A 14,469-nucleotide genomic window follows, 5' to 3' on the forward strand; every position below is an offset into this window, starting at 1 on the left:
GGAGAAATGACAGTGACTGGGGACTTTTTCTTTAGGGAAGAGTATCTGCTGTCCCAGCATCTTTGTGAGGAGAATGATGATTTTTCAGACAGCTCCACAAGTGTAGACAACTTTAAAAAATATAATACCCCGTGCTGTTAAGGCTATTTTAGCCATATTATAAGTCCTAAGAAGCAAGGAGACTGATTAGCAAAGATCAGCGAAGAGGGAAGCATACTTCTGGTTATGTCTTAAATAACCATGCCTTAATTTAGGTCTGAAGTTACGCCTAATCCTGATGACGTAATGGTTGCCTTGGTTACAAGCCCTCTCACCTGGAGATTGGCTCATTCTCACTGTGCCCCTAGAGAGTTATTTCATGTGAAAGAAACCATAACTGCTTATGATTAATATGTCTGTTGTTGGCTGGTGGCTTGGTTTTGGCTCCCAAAGCCACTGGTTAGTTTCAGTCACTTCTGAGTTGGAGAAAGTTAGGGTGGTCTTTTTTTTTTATTATCCTTTAAAAATGATTTTGCTTTTTAATTATTTCAACTTTTATCGTAGATTCAGGTTACATGTGCAGGCTTGTACCTGGTATATTGTATGATGCTGAGGTTTGGAGTTTGATTGATCCTGTCACCCAGGCAGTGAGCACGGTATCTTCAATCCTTGTTTCTCTCCCTCTTTCCCCTGCCTAGTTAGGAGTCCCTAGTGTCTACTGTTGCCATCTTTATGTCCATGAATACCCAGTTTTAGCTTCCACTTCTAAGTGAGAACATGCAGTGTTTGGTTTTCTGTTTCTGTATTAATTTGCATAGGATAATGGCCTCCAACTGCATCCATGTTGCTGCAGAGGACATGATTTCCTTCCTTTTCTGTGGCTGCAAACAATTCTTGATGAACACTGAATACCTATTTGTTTTTCAATTAAACCTTTATTGAAGGTCCACTGAACCACAGAGACTTGAAAAAGCCTGAAAAACAAGTAGGGATTAATGCCAGGGTGTGGACCATGTGAAAAGGAATCAATCATTTGAGAAATCCAGGCCTTCCACAGCCTGCCCCTCTCTGACCTGCAGCCTGTTGTTTGTAATGAATCTTGGGGACTTTTTCCCCTGCCTGGATACTCTCACACCCTATCAACACCCCAGCTCTAGGCAGCCACAACCAGTTAGTAGGAATTCTGGCTGGGTGCAGTGGCTCACGCCTGTAATCCCAGCACTTTGGGAGGCTGAGGTGGGTGGATCACTTGAGGTCAGGAGTTCAAGACCATCCTGACCAACATGGGGAAACCCCATCTCTACTAAAAATACAAAAAAATTAGCTGGGCGTGGTGGCATGCGCCTGTAATCCCAGCTACTTGAGAAGCTGAGGCAGGAGAATTGCTTGAGCCTGGGAGGCAGAGGTGATCTGAGATCTTGCCAATGCACTCCAGCCTGGGCAACAGAGCAAGACTCTGTACCAAAAAAAAAAAGGGGGGGGGGGGGAATTCTCGTAGCCTAATCTTTCTAGTATCTCAAAATGTTAAGTGAATGGATGCTTATACATTCATTCATTCATCCATTGAGGAATAAATAGATGAACACGAGACCGCTGTATCCTGTTTGTTCCCCCAAGTTACTCTCAGCCTCTCAGTTCTTTGGTCTGCTCTAGGGAGCTGAAGGAGAGGGATGGAAGGGCTGGCACTGACTGCCCTGGGCTCACCTAGTGTCCTGGGCAGAGGAGGCAGAAATGACAGAGCACAGGTGACCTGGTTCATCCTAGCAGCATAGACTCTCCAAGGCCATTACCTGGGAGCCAGGAACACAGGACAGTGAAGACCTGTCTGACCCCTCATCCTCCCCTGTCCTCCATCTCTGTCCCTGGTCCCACTCTCTCCTGAAATGACTGTTGTTGACCATCCATTTCCATTCTGAGAGTATAGAAAAAGATTTTCCTCTCCAAACTTACCTCCTCTCCTTTCTTCCCCTCCAGCAGAGGACAGCCCTTCTTGGCCTTTCGTCACACTCTTGTTAGAATGCCATTCACTACCTTGCATGTCACTTTCAGCTAAATCTCATAAAGGCAGATATGGTTCATTGGCCCTGAATCTTGAAGTTAAAATAGATATTTCATAATTAGGCCATTTGGTGATAATATTCAGCTTTCATTGCTGTAAAACATCAATGCACTATTTCAAAATATATGAAAAATGTGGTCACTGTATATACTCTGCTTCATTTCGTCCTGCCTTCCTTCTTTCTGCACTGATAGGGCTCATTTTGGAAGGTTTTGGTCTGTAAGACTTTCTAAGTAATTGTCAAGCATGATTCAGAATGGAACTATTAAATACTGTTTCCCTTCCCTTATCATCACATACCCAGTTTCTTCTAAATGCCTGAAACAGAACTTACATTTCCATAAAAAGGAAAATCACATGAGAAGCATATGGGTTAAATATAAAATAAGTTTTTAAAAAAATTCCAAAAGAACCCAATGTAGCCTGGGTAGTTTGAGTGTATTTGTGTATATTTTTAGTTCTCTTCCTTGGAAGAAAATCTACATGACAATTTAGTGGTATTATTTGGCATAGTTCTTGTGATTTAATATTCATATGTTAGGCATTTTAAACAACATAATAAGCTTTTGAGAAGAAAAGTGTGCATTATCTTGCTTAAAAATGTAAATTCTGTCAGGGATTGTGTTCTTAGAACTAAGTTTGTTCTTTCTGCCTGAGAAATACAAATTCCACGGAGCCGGCTCTGTCAAGCATGGACCAAGTAGAAGCATCGTGCTGATTATGATGGAAGACATTATTGATTCATTGTTTCTGTTGACTTACTTGCTATTTTTAACACTCAAGTTACCTGAACATTTTTCTGGTTAAGTCACATTAAATATTAATGTTAAGTCAACTAATCCATTTTTTTAACGCTTTTTTTTAGACAGGGTTTGGCTCTATTACCCAGGCTGGAGAGCAGTGGCACGATCTTGGCTCACTGCAGCCTCCACCGCCTAGGCTCAAGCCATCCTCCCATCTCAGCCTCCCTTGTAGCTGGGACAACAGGCCTGTACCACCACAGCCTGATAATTTTTGTATTTTTTTTTTTTTTTTTTTTTAGAGACTGGGTTTCGTCATGATGCCCAGGCTGGTCTCGAACTCCTGAGCTCAAACGGATCCACACACCTAGGCCTCCCAAGGTGTGTCGTCCCAGCCACTCAGGAGGCTGAGGTGGGAGGACAACCAAGCCTAGGAGGTCAGGACTGCAGTGAGCTGTGTTCACGCCACTGTACTCCAGCCTGGGTGATTAAGCAAGACCCTTTCTCAAAAAAAAAAAAAAAAAAAACAAATGTCTGATTGTGAAGCTTGTACCCTCTAACCCACTGCACTGTCTGGGATCACAGGTGTGACCCTCCACACCCTGCCAACTAATCCATCTTAACTGTTAGAAACACTTCCAAATTCCCATATTTACTAAAAACCCCCACGTCATTCTGGCTTTCAAACCATACTTTAGGGTAGCCTTCAAATTCCGTCAGTCATATGGTGTTCAGGCACCTGTAAGATTGGTTCGATAGCCTGAAGGTTACAGTTTTATCAGTGATATTATAGACGTTAGTCACCGGGTGCTGTGTTTTGTGCGTATTATCTTATTCCTCACCGAAATTCTATGGGACAAGTTCTTTGCCCAGGATCACGCAGCTAGTAAGCGACAAAGCCATGGTTCAGGTATCTGATTGCAGGCCAGGGCACAGTGGCTCCCACCTGCAACCCCAGTACTTCAGGAGGCCAAGGTGGGAGGATCTCTCAAACCCAAGAGTTCAGGACCAGTCTTGGCAACATAGTGAGACCTCTTTACAAACATTTTTAAAAATTAGTCAGATATGGTAGCGTGTACCTGTAGTCCCAGCCACTCGGGGAGGCTGAGGTAGGATGATCACCTGAACCCAGGAGATCAGGGCTGCAGTGCAACCTTAAACCACCGCACTGTCTCCTCTTAAGTCAGTGCAAGTGATGCTGATTTCATTTATTTACTGTGCCTTGGAGAATTCTCAGTGTGTCACAGAATAGGGACAGGCACAGTCTTGGCATCATTGGCTGCTCTGGCTGAGGGAGAGGCAGTAGCTAGGCCTGGCCTGGCCCAGAGGGTTCCACAGGAGGGACAGCAGGATGCACAGTGTGTGATGGTCCCCTGGTTATGGTGAGACACCTCTCTTCTACCAGTTGTCTCAGGATGTTACCATTTTTGCTATCACTTTCCCTTGTGGGGAAAGCCTTTCTTCCACGTGCTTCAAACTTTATCTTTTTTTTTTTTTTTGGCAAGCAAAATAAATGTCAAATAAAGGTCAGAGGCAGCCTCGAAGGGGAACGCTGTCAGAAAGGGATCCCGAGGAGAGAAGGCAAGAGGGGAGTGACAGGGCCTGGTTTGGCTTAATGGACTAACAATGCCTACGAAAAACCTCTGGTCTTCATGATTTTAATGTAAACTATTTTTTAGAGCAGTTTTAGCTTCATAGGAACATTGAGGGGCAGGCACAGAGATTTCCTATATTCCTCCTGCCTCCCACACATGCACAGCCTCCCCCACTAGAATGGTACATTTGCTGCAGTCGATGAGCCCACATTGACACGTTGGGGTCCACTCTTTGTGTTGTATGTTCTATGGGTTTGGACCAGTGTATCCTGGCATGCATCCACCATGATAGTCTCACACAGAGTAGTTTCACTGCCCTACAAATCCTCTGTGCTCGACTTACTCACCCCTCCCTCTCTCCGAACTCCTGGCAACTACTGATCTTTCTCCTGCCTCCATAGTTTTGCCTCGTCCAGAATGCCATAGAGTTGGAATCATACATTCTATAGCCTTTTCAGATTGGCTTTGTTTACTCAGCATTATGAATCTAAGTTTCCTCCATGTCTTTTCATGGCTTGATAGCTCTTTTCTTTTTAACACTGAATAATATTCCATTGTGTGGATGGACATGGAGGATTTGTTTATCCGTTCATTTACTGAAGGACTCTTGGCTGCTTCCAGGTTTTGGCAATTATGACTACAGCTGCTGTAAACATGTGTGTGCAGATTTTTGTGTGGACATAAGTTTTCAATTCCTTCGGGTAAATCCCAAAGAGTATGATTGCTGGATCACATGTTAAGCGAATGTTTAGTTTTGTAAGAAGTCACCAAACTGTCTTCCAAAGCAACTGTACCCTTTTGCATTCCCACCAGCCAAGAATACGAGTTCCTGCCACCCGCCCCCATGCTCACCAGCATTTGGTGGTGTCAGTGTTCTGGATCTGAGCCGTTCTAATAGGTGTGTAATGGTGTCTCACTGTTGCTTTAATTCTCACTTCCCTGATGACATATGACGTGGAGCATCTGTTCATATGCCTGTTTGCCATCTGGATATCTTTGGTGAGGTGTCTGTTAAGGCCTTGGGTCCATTTTTATCGGGTTGTTTGTTTTCTTATTGTTGAATTTTAAGAGTTCCTTGTTTATTTTGGGAAATAGTCCTGTATCAGATATGGCTTTTGCAAACATTTTCTTCCAGTCTGTGGCTTGTTTCTTCATTCTCTTAAGCCTCAGATCTTTTTAGGCCATCTTGGGTAATCTTCATCTGAACCATCCCTCCCCTTTTCATACTCCCTTACTAGCCACCAGCAAGGGAGAGTTCCCTGCTAACTGCAGAGGTCCCCGTTGAGTTTCTTGGCATTCAGTGGAAAGAGTTACCCTCCTGGGATACACATCAACTGCAGAAACCATAGGAACCATGTTGAAAAGGAGACCCACAGCACCCACCTGATTATACAGCTGCCAACATGGTGACCTATTGATGTCACCATCGCAGATCAGATGTGAACTCTCTGATGTGAACAACTAATCTGTTCTGCAATACAGAAAGCAAATGTTAAGGAATTCTTACTTTTAGCAAGGACAGTTCAGGACTGAGGTATCTTATTAGATAAGGATATTACCAACTAATTCTAAGCCTTGATCTACTCTGGTGCTACATTCAACTCACAGCAGACTTGCGTGATGAGAAATGAGACTGTGGGGTTTAGTGTAGAATTACATAGATGAGTGTTCTAACCGAAGACAATCATAATGATTGAGGACTTCGGCAGAGCAAACAGAAGTTGGTTAGATTTCCAGAGAAAGTGCCCTTTCAGTCTTCAAGACACGTTGAGATCCTCTAGCAAGACAGGGATGGAAAGATAATACTACTATTCAGTGTATTTCATGAATCTCTGTGTCCTTGGGAGTTCTGTGAGCACTGATATTACTTTCTGGGAGGAGGAATGCCACCTTTGCACCTATGACTGCTTCTTTGCTGTTTCCCTAGCAGTTTCAAATCTATCGTCTTGTTTGACCCTTATGCTATCCTACTGGATATTCATGTGCCCATTTGTTCATTTATTTAACAAATGCGTATTACTAACATGTGCTTGTGCTACGCGGTTGCATGCCGCACGCCGCCAGGCCAGCACAGCTTGATTCAGATCGGGAGAGCTAGGTGGTTTGTCCCAAGCTCTCACCACTGGTGAGGGCCAAGTCTCAGGACAAGACCCGAGAGCTTCTAGACCCCTGTTCTCTCCTCTGCCCCACATTTCTGCCCCTCCTGAATTCAGGCAGCCATTACCTGACCATCACCCTGATGGGCATTCAGGGTGACCATCCCTTTAGTCACCACTTATTCACCTCTGCTCTTCAGAGACTGAAACGCCACGATGACATTGATGTCATTAGTTTGCTTTCCGGTGAATCTGGATTATGACACGCCATGGAAAAAGAAAGCTGTTCGGCAGTTTTCATTCTTGAAACAGTGTCAGTCAGTAGAGGGGAAAAAAACCAAGCAGAGAAACCTGGCGTGCTCACATGCAGAGCACCTGCAAGCGGGTGTTTGTGATGCAGCCAACCTGGCCTGGAGAGAGTACTTAGTCAATTCTGCATGGAGAGTGTTGCTTCTGTTACTGTTATTATTATAGTAGGTACTCAAACTATCTCCACTCAACCCACAGATTAACCCACACCCACCCAGGAAGCTGACTGAAGCCCAGAGCACACTGATTATTCACAATTCGTGAGTCACTCTAGAATACCAAGACCCCTCTGCTCCCACCTGCTGCATGGCCATGTTTTCTGAAGTCCATAGGTGCTTCCAATTCTGGGAGTGTGAGCTGATCTTGTCATTTAAAACGTTAACTATTATGTTAACTGGCAAGAAAAAAAATGGGTTTGATAATCATGATTATTTCTGTGAAAACTATTGAATGTTGGGATGATTCGGGGAATGAATTGCTAAAAAACCTTAGTGGTATTGAAGTTGAGGTGAATGAGACAACTGTGAAAGGTGGAAGGAAGAAAACTCTAGAAGGCTTCTGCATTTAGATTGCTTTTTGGCAAGTGACTTTTGGTTCTCATTCCACGTTAAAGAACCCGAAACTAGGCCGGGCGCGGTGGCTCAAGCCTGTAATCCCAGCACTTTGGGAGGCCGAGACGGGCGGATCACGAGGTCAGGAGATCAAGACCATCCTGGCTAACATGGTGAAACCCCGTCTCTACTAAAAAATACAAAAAACTAGCCGGGCGATGTGGCAGGCGCCTGTAGTCCCAGCTACTCGGGAGGCTGAGGCAAGAGAATGGCGTGAACCCGGGAGGCAGAGCTTGCAGTGAGCTGAGATCCGGCCACTGTACTCCAGCCTGGGCGACAGAGCGAGACTCCATCTCAAAAAAAAAAAAAAAAAAAAAAAAGAACCCGAAACTCGAAATTGTAGGTAAAGCATTCAAGATCCAGTTGGTACAATCAGTAGACCCATCCGCAAAGGACAGGCCCTAGTTTTCCATCAGAAAGTCGGTGTTTCACAGCGAGTGGTGGGTGGCTTGAACATAGGAAAACATGTCACAGGATTGGGATTTCAGAAGCATAAGTGGATGACTTCTGCAGCTCAGTTCTACTGAGTTGTAATAGAGAAAATTAGTAGAGAAAATCTGATTAGCAAACACTTCTGGAATATTGAAAAATGTCCAACTCATAAGATGTTACTTCCGAAAATGGTAGTGCTAGATTATAGCCTCAATGGGGAAAGTTCCCAGAGTAGTGCTCCTAAGAGCTGCCCACGCCTTCAGGACTGGTGACATAACTGGCATAGCCCAGTGAAAATGAAAAATTTCCCCCTTTTGCAAAAATTAGTAAGAATTTCATGATGACAATAAAGCATTTAACCCAGGGTGGAGCTCTTCAGAGCATAAGGCCTTGTGCAGCTGCACAGGCCCATGGAGACCACTCTGCTGCCACTTAAGAATTGCCACGTATTGTGATTGGCAGATCAGTATAACTTTTTAAAAACAGTTTAGTCTCTATCAGTTTACTATATCTCACAAGAGTCACCATGGATGGACTTGACCGAAGGTTGTTTTTGTCATTAATTGTAGCTTCATTAAAGAAACACTTGAAGAATAAACTTGTTTCAGAATCTCCTTAATCTTCCTAGGTAACTGTCCTTTACATCTTAACGGTCAGGAATTTTTTCTTTCTTTTTTTTTTTTTCAAGACAGAGTCTCGCTCTGTCACCCAGGCTGGAGTGCAGCGGCCCAATCTCGGCTCACTGCAAGCTACGCCTCCCAGGTTCATGCCATTCTCTTGCCTCAGCCTCCTGAGTAGCTGGGACTACAGGTGCCCGCCACCACACCTGGCTAATTTTTTGTATTTTAGTAGAGATGGGGTTTCACTGTGTTAGCCAGGATGGTCTCGATCTCCTGACCTCGTGATCCGCCCGCCTCAGCCTCCCAAAGTGCTGGGATTACAGGCGTGAGCCACCGCACCCAGCCAATGGTCAGGAATTTAAAGGCCTAGTTTTTGTCCTTCCACAAGCCTCATGGCCTTCCAAAAATAATACTCTTTTGTTTTTTTTTTTGAGATGGGGGGGTCACTCTGTTGTCCAGGCTGGAGTGCAGTGGCCCAATCACAGATCACTGGAGCCTCAGCATCTCTGGGCTCAGGTGATCCTTCCACCTCAGCCTCCCAAGTAGCTGTGACTACAGGCATGTGCCACCACAGCCAACTAACTTTTTTGTATTTTTCATAGAGGCAGGGTTTTGCCATGTTGCCCATCTGGTCTCCAACTCCTGGGCTTAAGCACTCGCCCACTTTGGCCTCCCAAAGTGCCAGGGTTACAGGTGTGAGCCACCGCACTCAGTCCCCCAACAATAATATTCTTGGTTCAGTCCATGAAACAAAGGATTCTGAAATGTTTAGATATTTTACTTAGGCAAAAGGGTTTGAGGTCCATCTGAAAAAAGAAAACAAAAATGAATATAGGTCCTACAGAATATTTAGGTTATCAGTATCAAAGATACTGTTTGCCATGGAGCAATGGCATGGAATGAAATTCTCAAGATGAAAGACTTTACACAAACCATAGGTTTTACCTGGGTTCAGACTCATCAAAGGTTCTCACAAGAAAAAACTAAACAACAATGGATTCATGTTGATTTGTTGAAAAATAAAATTTAAAATGGTAGAGAAATAATATATACCATGACATAAGCAGATAAATCAGTGAGGAAGATAAAGAAGAGATGAGATCAAATTCAAAACCATAAATCAATCATGCAGTGGCTGGAGATTCCCTCTGTGTAGTTTCACATGATACTGAAAACCAACAGAACCAGCAGCAATGATGATGTAGTGAGAACACCTCATGATGGATGGTTTTGCATCTAATCTCATCTCTTCTTTATCCTCTTCATAGATGTATCTGTTTGTGTCATGGTGTATATTAAACCTAGAGGAACTAGGTCAAGAATAATCATACGTCTAAGCAACTTTAAATTGCTTATGTTATTAAATAAACATGGTATGTTTTTAATCAGAATTTTCATTATATGTACATTTTTTTAATTGAATGTCCCATTCCATGTACTTTTTATTTTTCACTTTCACCTTTTCTATTAACGAAGTAGTGATTTCTCAAATAGGAAGACTTAACTGTGTTGCTATGTCTACTTCTTCTGTTGCTGCTACGGTAGAAACCTTTTTATCAGCACTTGGTCAGCAGTTGCTGAGTTACTTTAAAATGTCATCTTACAAGTTCATATCTTAAATTTTTTTTTACTTAAAACATATACCTTATATTTACACACCAATTATGTTTTAGTATAAGGCTGTATGTACTGGCTGATTACAGTTTCCTGAGCCCCCCACCTTTTTTTTTTGAGACGGAATCTTGCTCTTGTCACCCAGGCTGGAGTGCAGTGGCATGATCTTGGCTCACTGCAACCTCCGCCTCTCGGATTCAAGCAATTCTCCTACCTCACCCTCTTGAGTAGCTGGGATTGGATTTTTAGTAGCGACGAGGTTTTACTGTGTTGGCCAGGCTGGTCTTGAACTCCTGACCTCAGGTGATCTACCTGCCTTGGTCTCCCAAAGTGCTGGGATTACAGGGGTGAGCCACCATGCCCGGCCTCCTGAGCCCTTTTTACATTAACCATACCACCTAATTTCCAGTTTCTATTTCTTCAGTGTGAAATGAGAAGTTACAGATATTTGAAAGCAAAATCCTTCTGGACTTTTACTATTTCCTTTTCCTGTTCTTTTCCTTCCTTTCTCACTTCTCTGTGGCCCTGGGAACTGTCTCATTGTCATATTTGTGTTCTAGAATATTTTGAGTGATAATGTCAGTGCTGTATATTTTGCTTTGGTTTTCTGTGGGGGGAGTGGAACCAGCTTGTTTCTGTGCCGCCATTTTGAAACCAGAAGTCCTTCCTTTGTCTTTTTTCATAGTTTCCTTGCCTACACCACCACACCAGTTGAACAGTTTGTGGTGGTGGTTTCATTTTGTTTGTGTGTGTGTGTGTGTGCATGCGCGTGTTTTTCAGTAACTCACTTTTATTTGGGTCCTTGCAAAGCATTCATTTTAGTTTTTATAGAAACATTTCCCATTTTTTCTCACTAATATTTCACTGCTTTACCTAATATTTAATTAAATTTCCTGACGAGTTTATCTGGTGACAACAGACTTGAGAAGGAATGTGGTAAGTGGTGGGAGCAGAAGGGCATAGATACAGTGGTGAGTAGACCCTCACTGGAGTACGCTGTGTGCCTGGCAGTGTGTGGAGAGGGGGTGGAGAATGTGCTGGGTAGGTGGCAAACAGGAATGCCAGCAGGCCTCCCCCATTGAGGGTTCTTAGACAAGTCCTGCCACTGCCCATCTTGGAGGACATCCCACACAACTGCCTATGGGAGAAACAGCATGAGGCACAGACCTCCTTCTAGGACTTTGGATTTGTTGCTCATACTTGAAATCCTTGTGTTTTCATGGGCTTTTCCTTGTGGTTTGGTCTTGGCTTCTCTAGAGGTACCCAGTGGGTCAGGGGAAGGCTCCTCAAAGGAATTTCCTACATGCCTATCGGTATTTTAGTCAGGCCATTCAAAACATGCCTTCCAAATTTGAGGAAACTCTCATATGGAGTGGTAACAAAAACTTCATTTTATTCGTATGAATTATTACTAAGCTGAGTCACAATGGAGAAGAAAAAGGTAGTGAATCATGAGGAGCCATTCTGACATTCCTGGCCCTTGATCAAATGGAAGGATTCTGTTTGTGATGCTGAGTGTTGGGGCATTTCTAGATCTGCTTGGTTTGTGGTACTTTCCTAGACCAAAGTTTAGGAAATTTCTGTCTTTAAAATGGAAGAATCATAAGAGCTAGCAAGTTTCCTAACATTTGTTGGGCTTTCTGTTTTTCAAAAGGTCCGTTGCTTAAAGACTGGCCACATCTAGTCACCCACAAAGAAATGATGATAGAACCCCCTAGGGACAAAACACCCTTCAGAGTTCAGAAGGGAAAAGTGATTTATAGGACTTTTTTTTTCCATTTTAGTTTTGTGAATCTCCTTTGTTTCCGGAAGTAATTTTTTTTTAATGTTAAGGAAACTGATTAATCTCTACTGAAAGCTGAGCCCATATGGCCCCATGATCCTCCAGGGCTGAGCTGTTAGGGACCACGAGGAACCAAGGCACGCAGGGTGACAGGGCCTCAGATGTGAGTCCAGAGAGGAGAGCAGACTGAGGTCTCCTCCCTTAGCTGTGCTTGTTCTGTGTTGGCTAACCCGGTGAAACCCCGTCTCTACTAAAAAATACAAAAAAAAACTAGCCGGGCGAGGTGGCGGGCGCCTGTAGTCCCAGCTACTCGGGAGGCTGAGGCAGGAGAATGGCGTAAACCCGGGAGGCGGAGCTTGCAGTGAGCCGAGATCCGGCCACTGCACTCCAGCCTGGGCGACAGAGCTAGACTCCGTCTCAAAAAAAAAAAAAAAAAAGAAAACACAGACACACACACACACACTCTTTTGTAACATCTGAATCTTGTCTGTGATTCTGTAATCCTGGTGTGCTCTCTTGCCAGTATCCCAGAGTCCCACATCACAGGCAAATGGTAAAGCATGAGTCTGCCCCTAGGCTTGCTCATTTCTCATCTCTTCTTCTCCCCCACTTTCCTGTTCCTCTTCTCCTCCTCCTCCTCTTCCTTTCCTCCTCCTCCTCCCCCTTCCTCTTCCTCTCTCCTTCCTCTTCCTTCCTCTTCCTCTCTCCTTCCTCTTCCTTCCTCTACCCTTTCTTTCCTCTCCTCTTCTTACTCGCCCTCTCCTCTTCCTCCCCCTCTCCTCCCCCTTCCCTCCTACCTCTTCCACTCCTTTTTCTCCTCGTTTCCTCTCCCGCCTCTTCTCTTTACTTCTTTTGTCTTTTTTCTCTTCTCCTCCTCTCTTCTCTGCCCCGCCCTCCTGCACCTCAGTGGGCCTGGAGGGTGACAGTGTGGTTCCCTGTGGCCCGGGGCTGTGGGAAGCCGGAAAGCTGCCCTCCACTCCCCGGAACCTTCCTCTCGGGAGACCCGTCCTCCGGGCGCTGACTCAGCCTCCCCGTGTTCTCCCTTCCTCTCCCCGCAGGAAATGTGACTGGAAACAGTAACTCCACGTTCATCTCCAGCGGGCAGGTGATGAACTTCAAGGGCGACATCATTGTGGTCTACGTCAGCCAGACCTCGCAGGAGGGCGCGGCGGCGGCGGCGGAGCCTGTGGGCCGCCCGGTGCAGGAGGAGACCCTGGCGCGCCGCGACTCCTTCGCGGGGAACGGCCCGCGCTTCCCGGACCCGTGCGGCGGCCCCGAGGGGCTGCGGGAGCCGGAGAAGGCCTCGCGGCCGGTGCAGGAGGAGGGCGGGGCCAAGGCTTGAGCGCCCCCCATGGCCCCAGCGCCGACCAGCGCCGACCACCCAGGGATCGATCGGTACAGTCGAGGAAGACCACCAGGCATTCTCCGCCCACCTTGCCCTCCAGGAAATGGACTTTTCAGGAAGTGAATTGATGAGGACTCTCCCCATGCCCACGGATGCTCAGCAGCTCCCCTGCGCTGGGGCAGATGCCTCCCCTGCCGCCCCTCAAACTCGCAGCAGTAATTTGTGGCACTATGACAGCTATTTTTATGACTATCCTGTTCTGTGGAGGGGGCGGTCTGTGTTTTCCCCCCATATTTGTATTCCTTTTCATAACTTTTCTTGATACCTTTTCCCCTCTTTTTTAATTTAAAGGTTTTCTCAAAATTATCCTAAAGGTGAGGGTCTCTTTCTTTTGCGTTTTTTTGTTTTGTTTTGTTTTGTTTTTTTGTTTTGTTTTGTTTTTTTGGCAACCTGGCTGTGGCCCAGGTTGGAGTGCAGTGGTGCGATCATAGCCCCGTGCAGCCTCTAACTCCTGGGCTCAAGCAATCCAAGTGATCCTCCCACCTCAACCTCCGGAGTAGCTGGGATCACAGCTGCATGCCATGCCCAGATTCTCCCCCTCCCCCGCACCGAGACAGGGTCCCACCATGTTACCCAGGCTGTTCTCAAACTCCCCAGCTAAAGCAGTGCTCCAGCCTCGGCCTCCCAAAGTACTGGGATTACAGGCGTGAGCCCGCACGCTGGCCTGCTTTACATATTTTCTTTTGTGCCCCTTCGAAGTCACAGTGTTTTGGAGATGGCTTTCCCGGTTTGTGTTCATTGTAAGCACTTTAGGGAAAAGGCTAAACATGCGAGGCCCGGAGACAGTTGCTGGGAACATGTGGTGGGACTTCTATATTCTGAAAATGTTCTGTATTCTCGTTTTCTAAAAGAAAGAAACAAGGAAACCCTATTTTTTTTTCTCCTGAATGTTTTTAAGTTTGTGTCGGTCCTTAAGCAGAACTAAGCTCAGTATGTGACCTTACCCCCTAGGTGGTTAATTTATCCACGCTGGCAGAGGCACTAAGGTACTTGGTAACCAAATTTCTAAAACTCCAAGTTGCTGCAGCTTGGCATTCTTGTTCTAGAGGTCTCTCTGGAAAAGATGGAGAAAACGAACAGGACATGGGGCTCCTGGAAAGAAAGGGCCAGGGAAGTTCAAGGAAGAATAAAGTTGAAATTTTAATTTGCATTTTCTTTGTCTAGATAAGAATAGCATAAATGGATCCTCTTTTATTTGTACATAATCGTGCATCTGTAGGTTGGCC

The 14,469-nt window shown here is 45.1% G+C and overlaps 1 protein-coding gene across 1 annotated transcript in view; it reads left to right on the forward strand.

The window, feature by feature from the left end:
- The window catches only part of TNFRSF11A (TNF receptor superfamily member 11a), a 62,558-nt gene extending 48,923 nt beyond the window's left edge, over window positions 1-13,635 (forward strand). The window contains exon 11 of the mRNA XM_017867120.1: window positions 12,897-13,635. Within this exon, the coding sequence (XP_017722609.1) occupies window positions 12,897-13,180 (284 nt within the window). The 3' untranslated portion in view covers window positions 13,181-13,635. The remainder of the gene's footprint in view (window positions 1-12,896) is intronic.
- Window positions 13,636-14,469: the final 834 nt, after the last annotated feature.

This window comes from Rhinopithecus bieti, unplaced genomic scaffold, assembly GCF_001698545.2.
Source record: "Rhinopithecus bieti isolate Rb0 unplaced genomic scaffold, ASM169854v2 scaffold_2554, whole genome shotgun sequence".
NCBI classification, from domain to species: domain Eukaryota; kingdom Metazoa; phylum Chordata; class Mammalia; order Primates; family Cercopithecidae; genus Rhinopithecus; species Rhinopithecus bieti.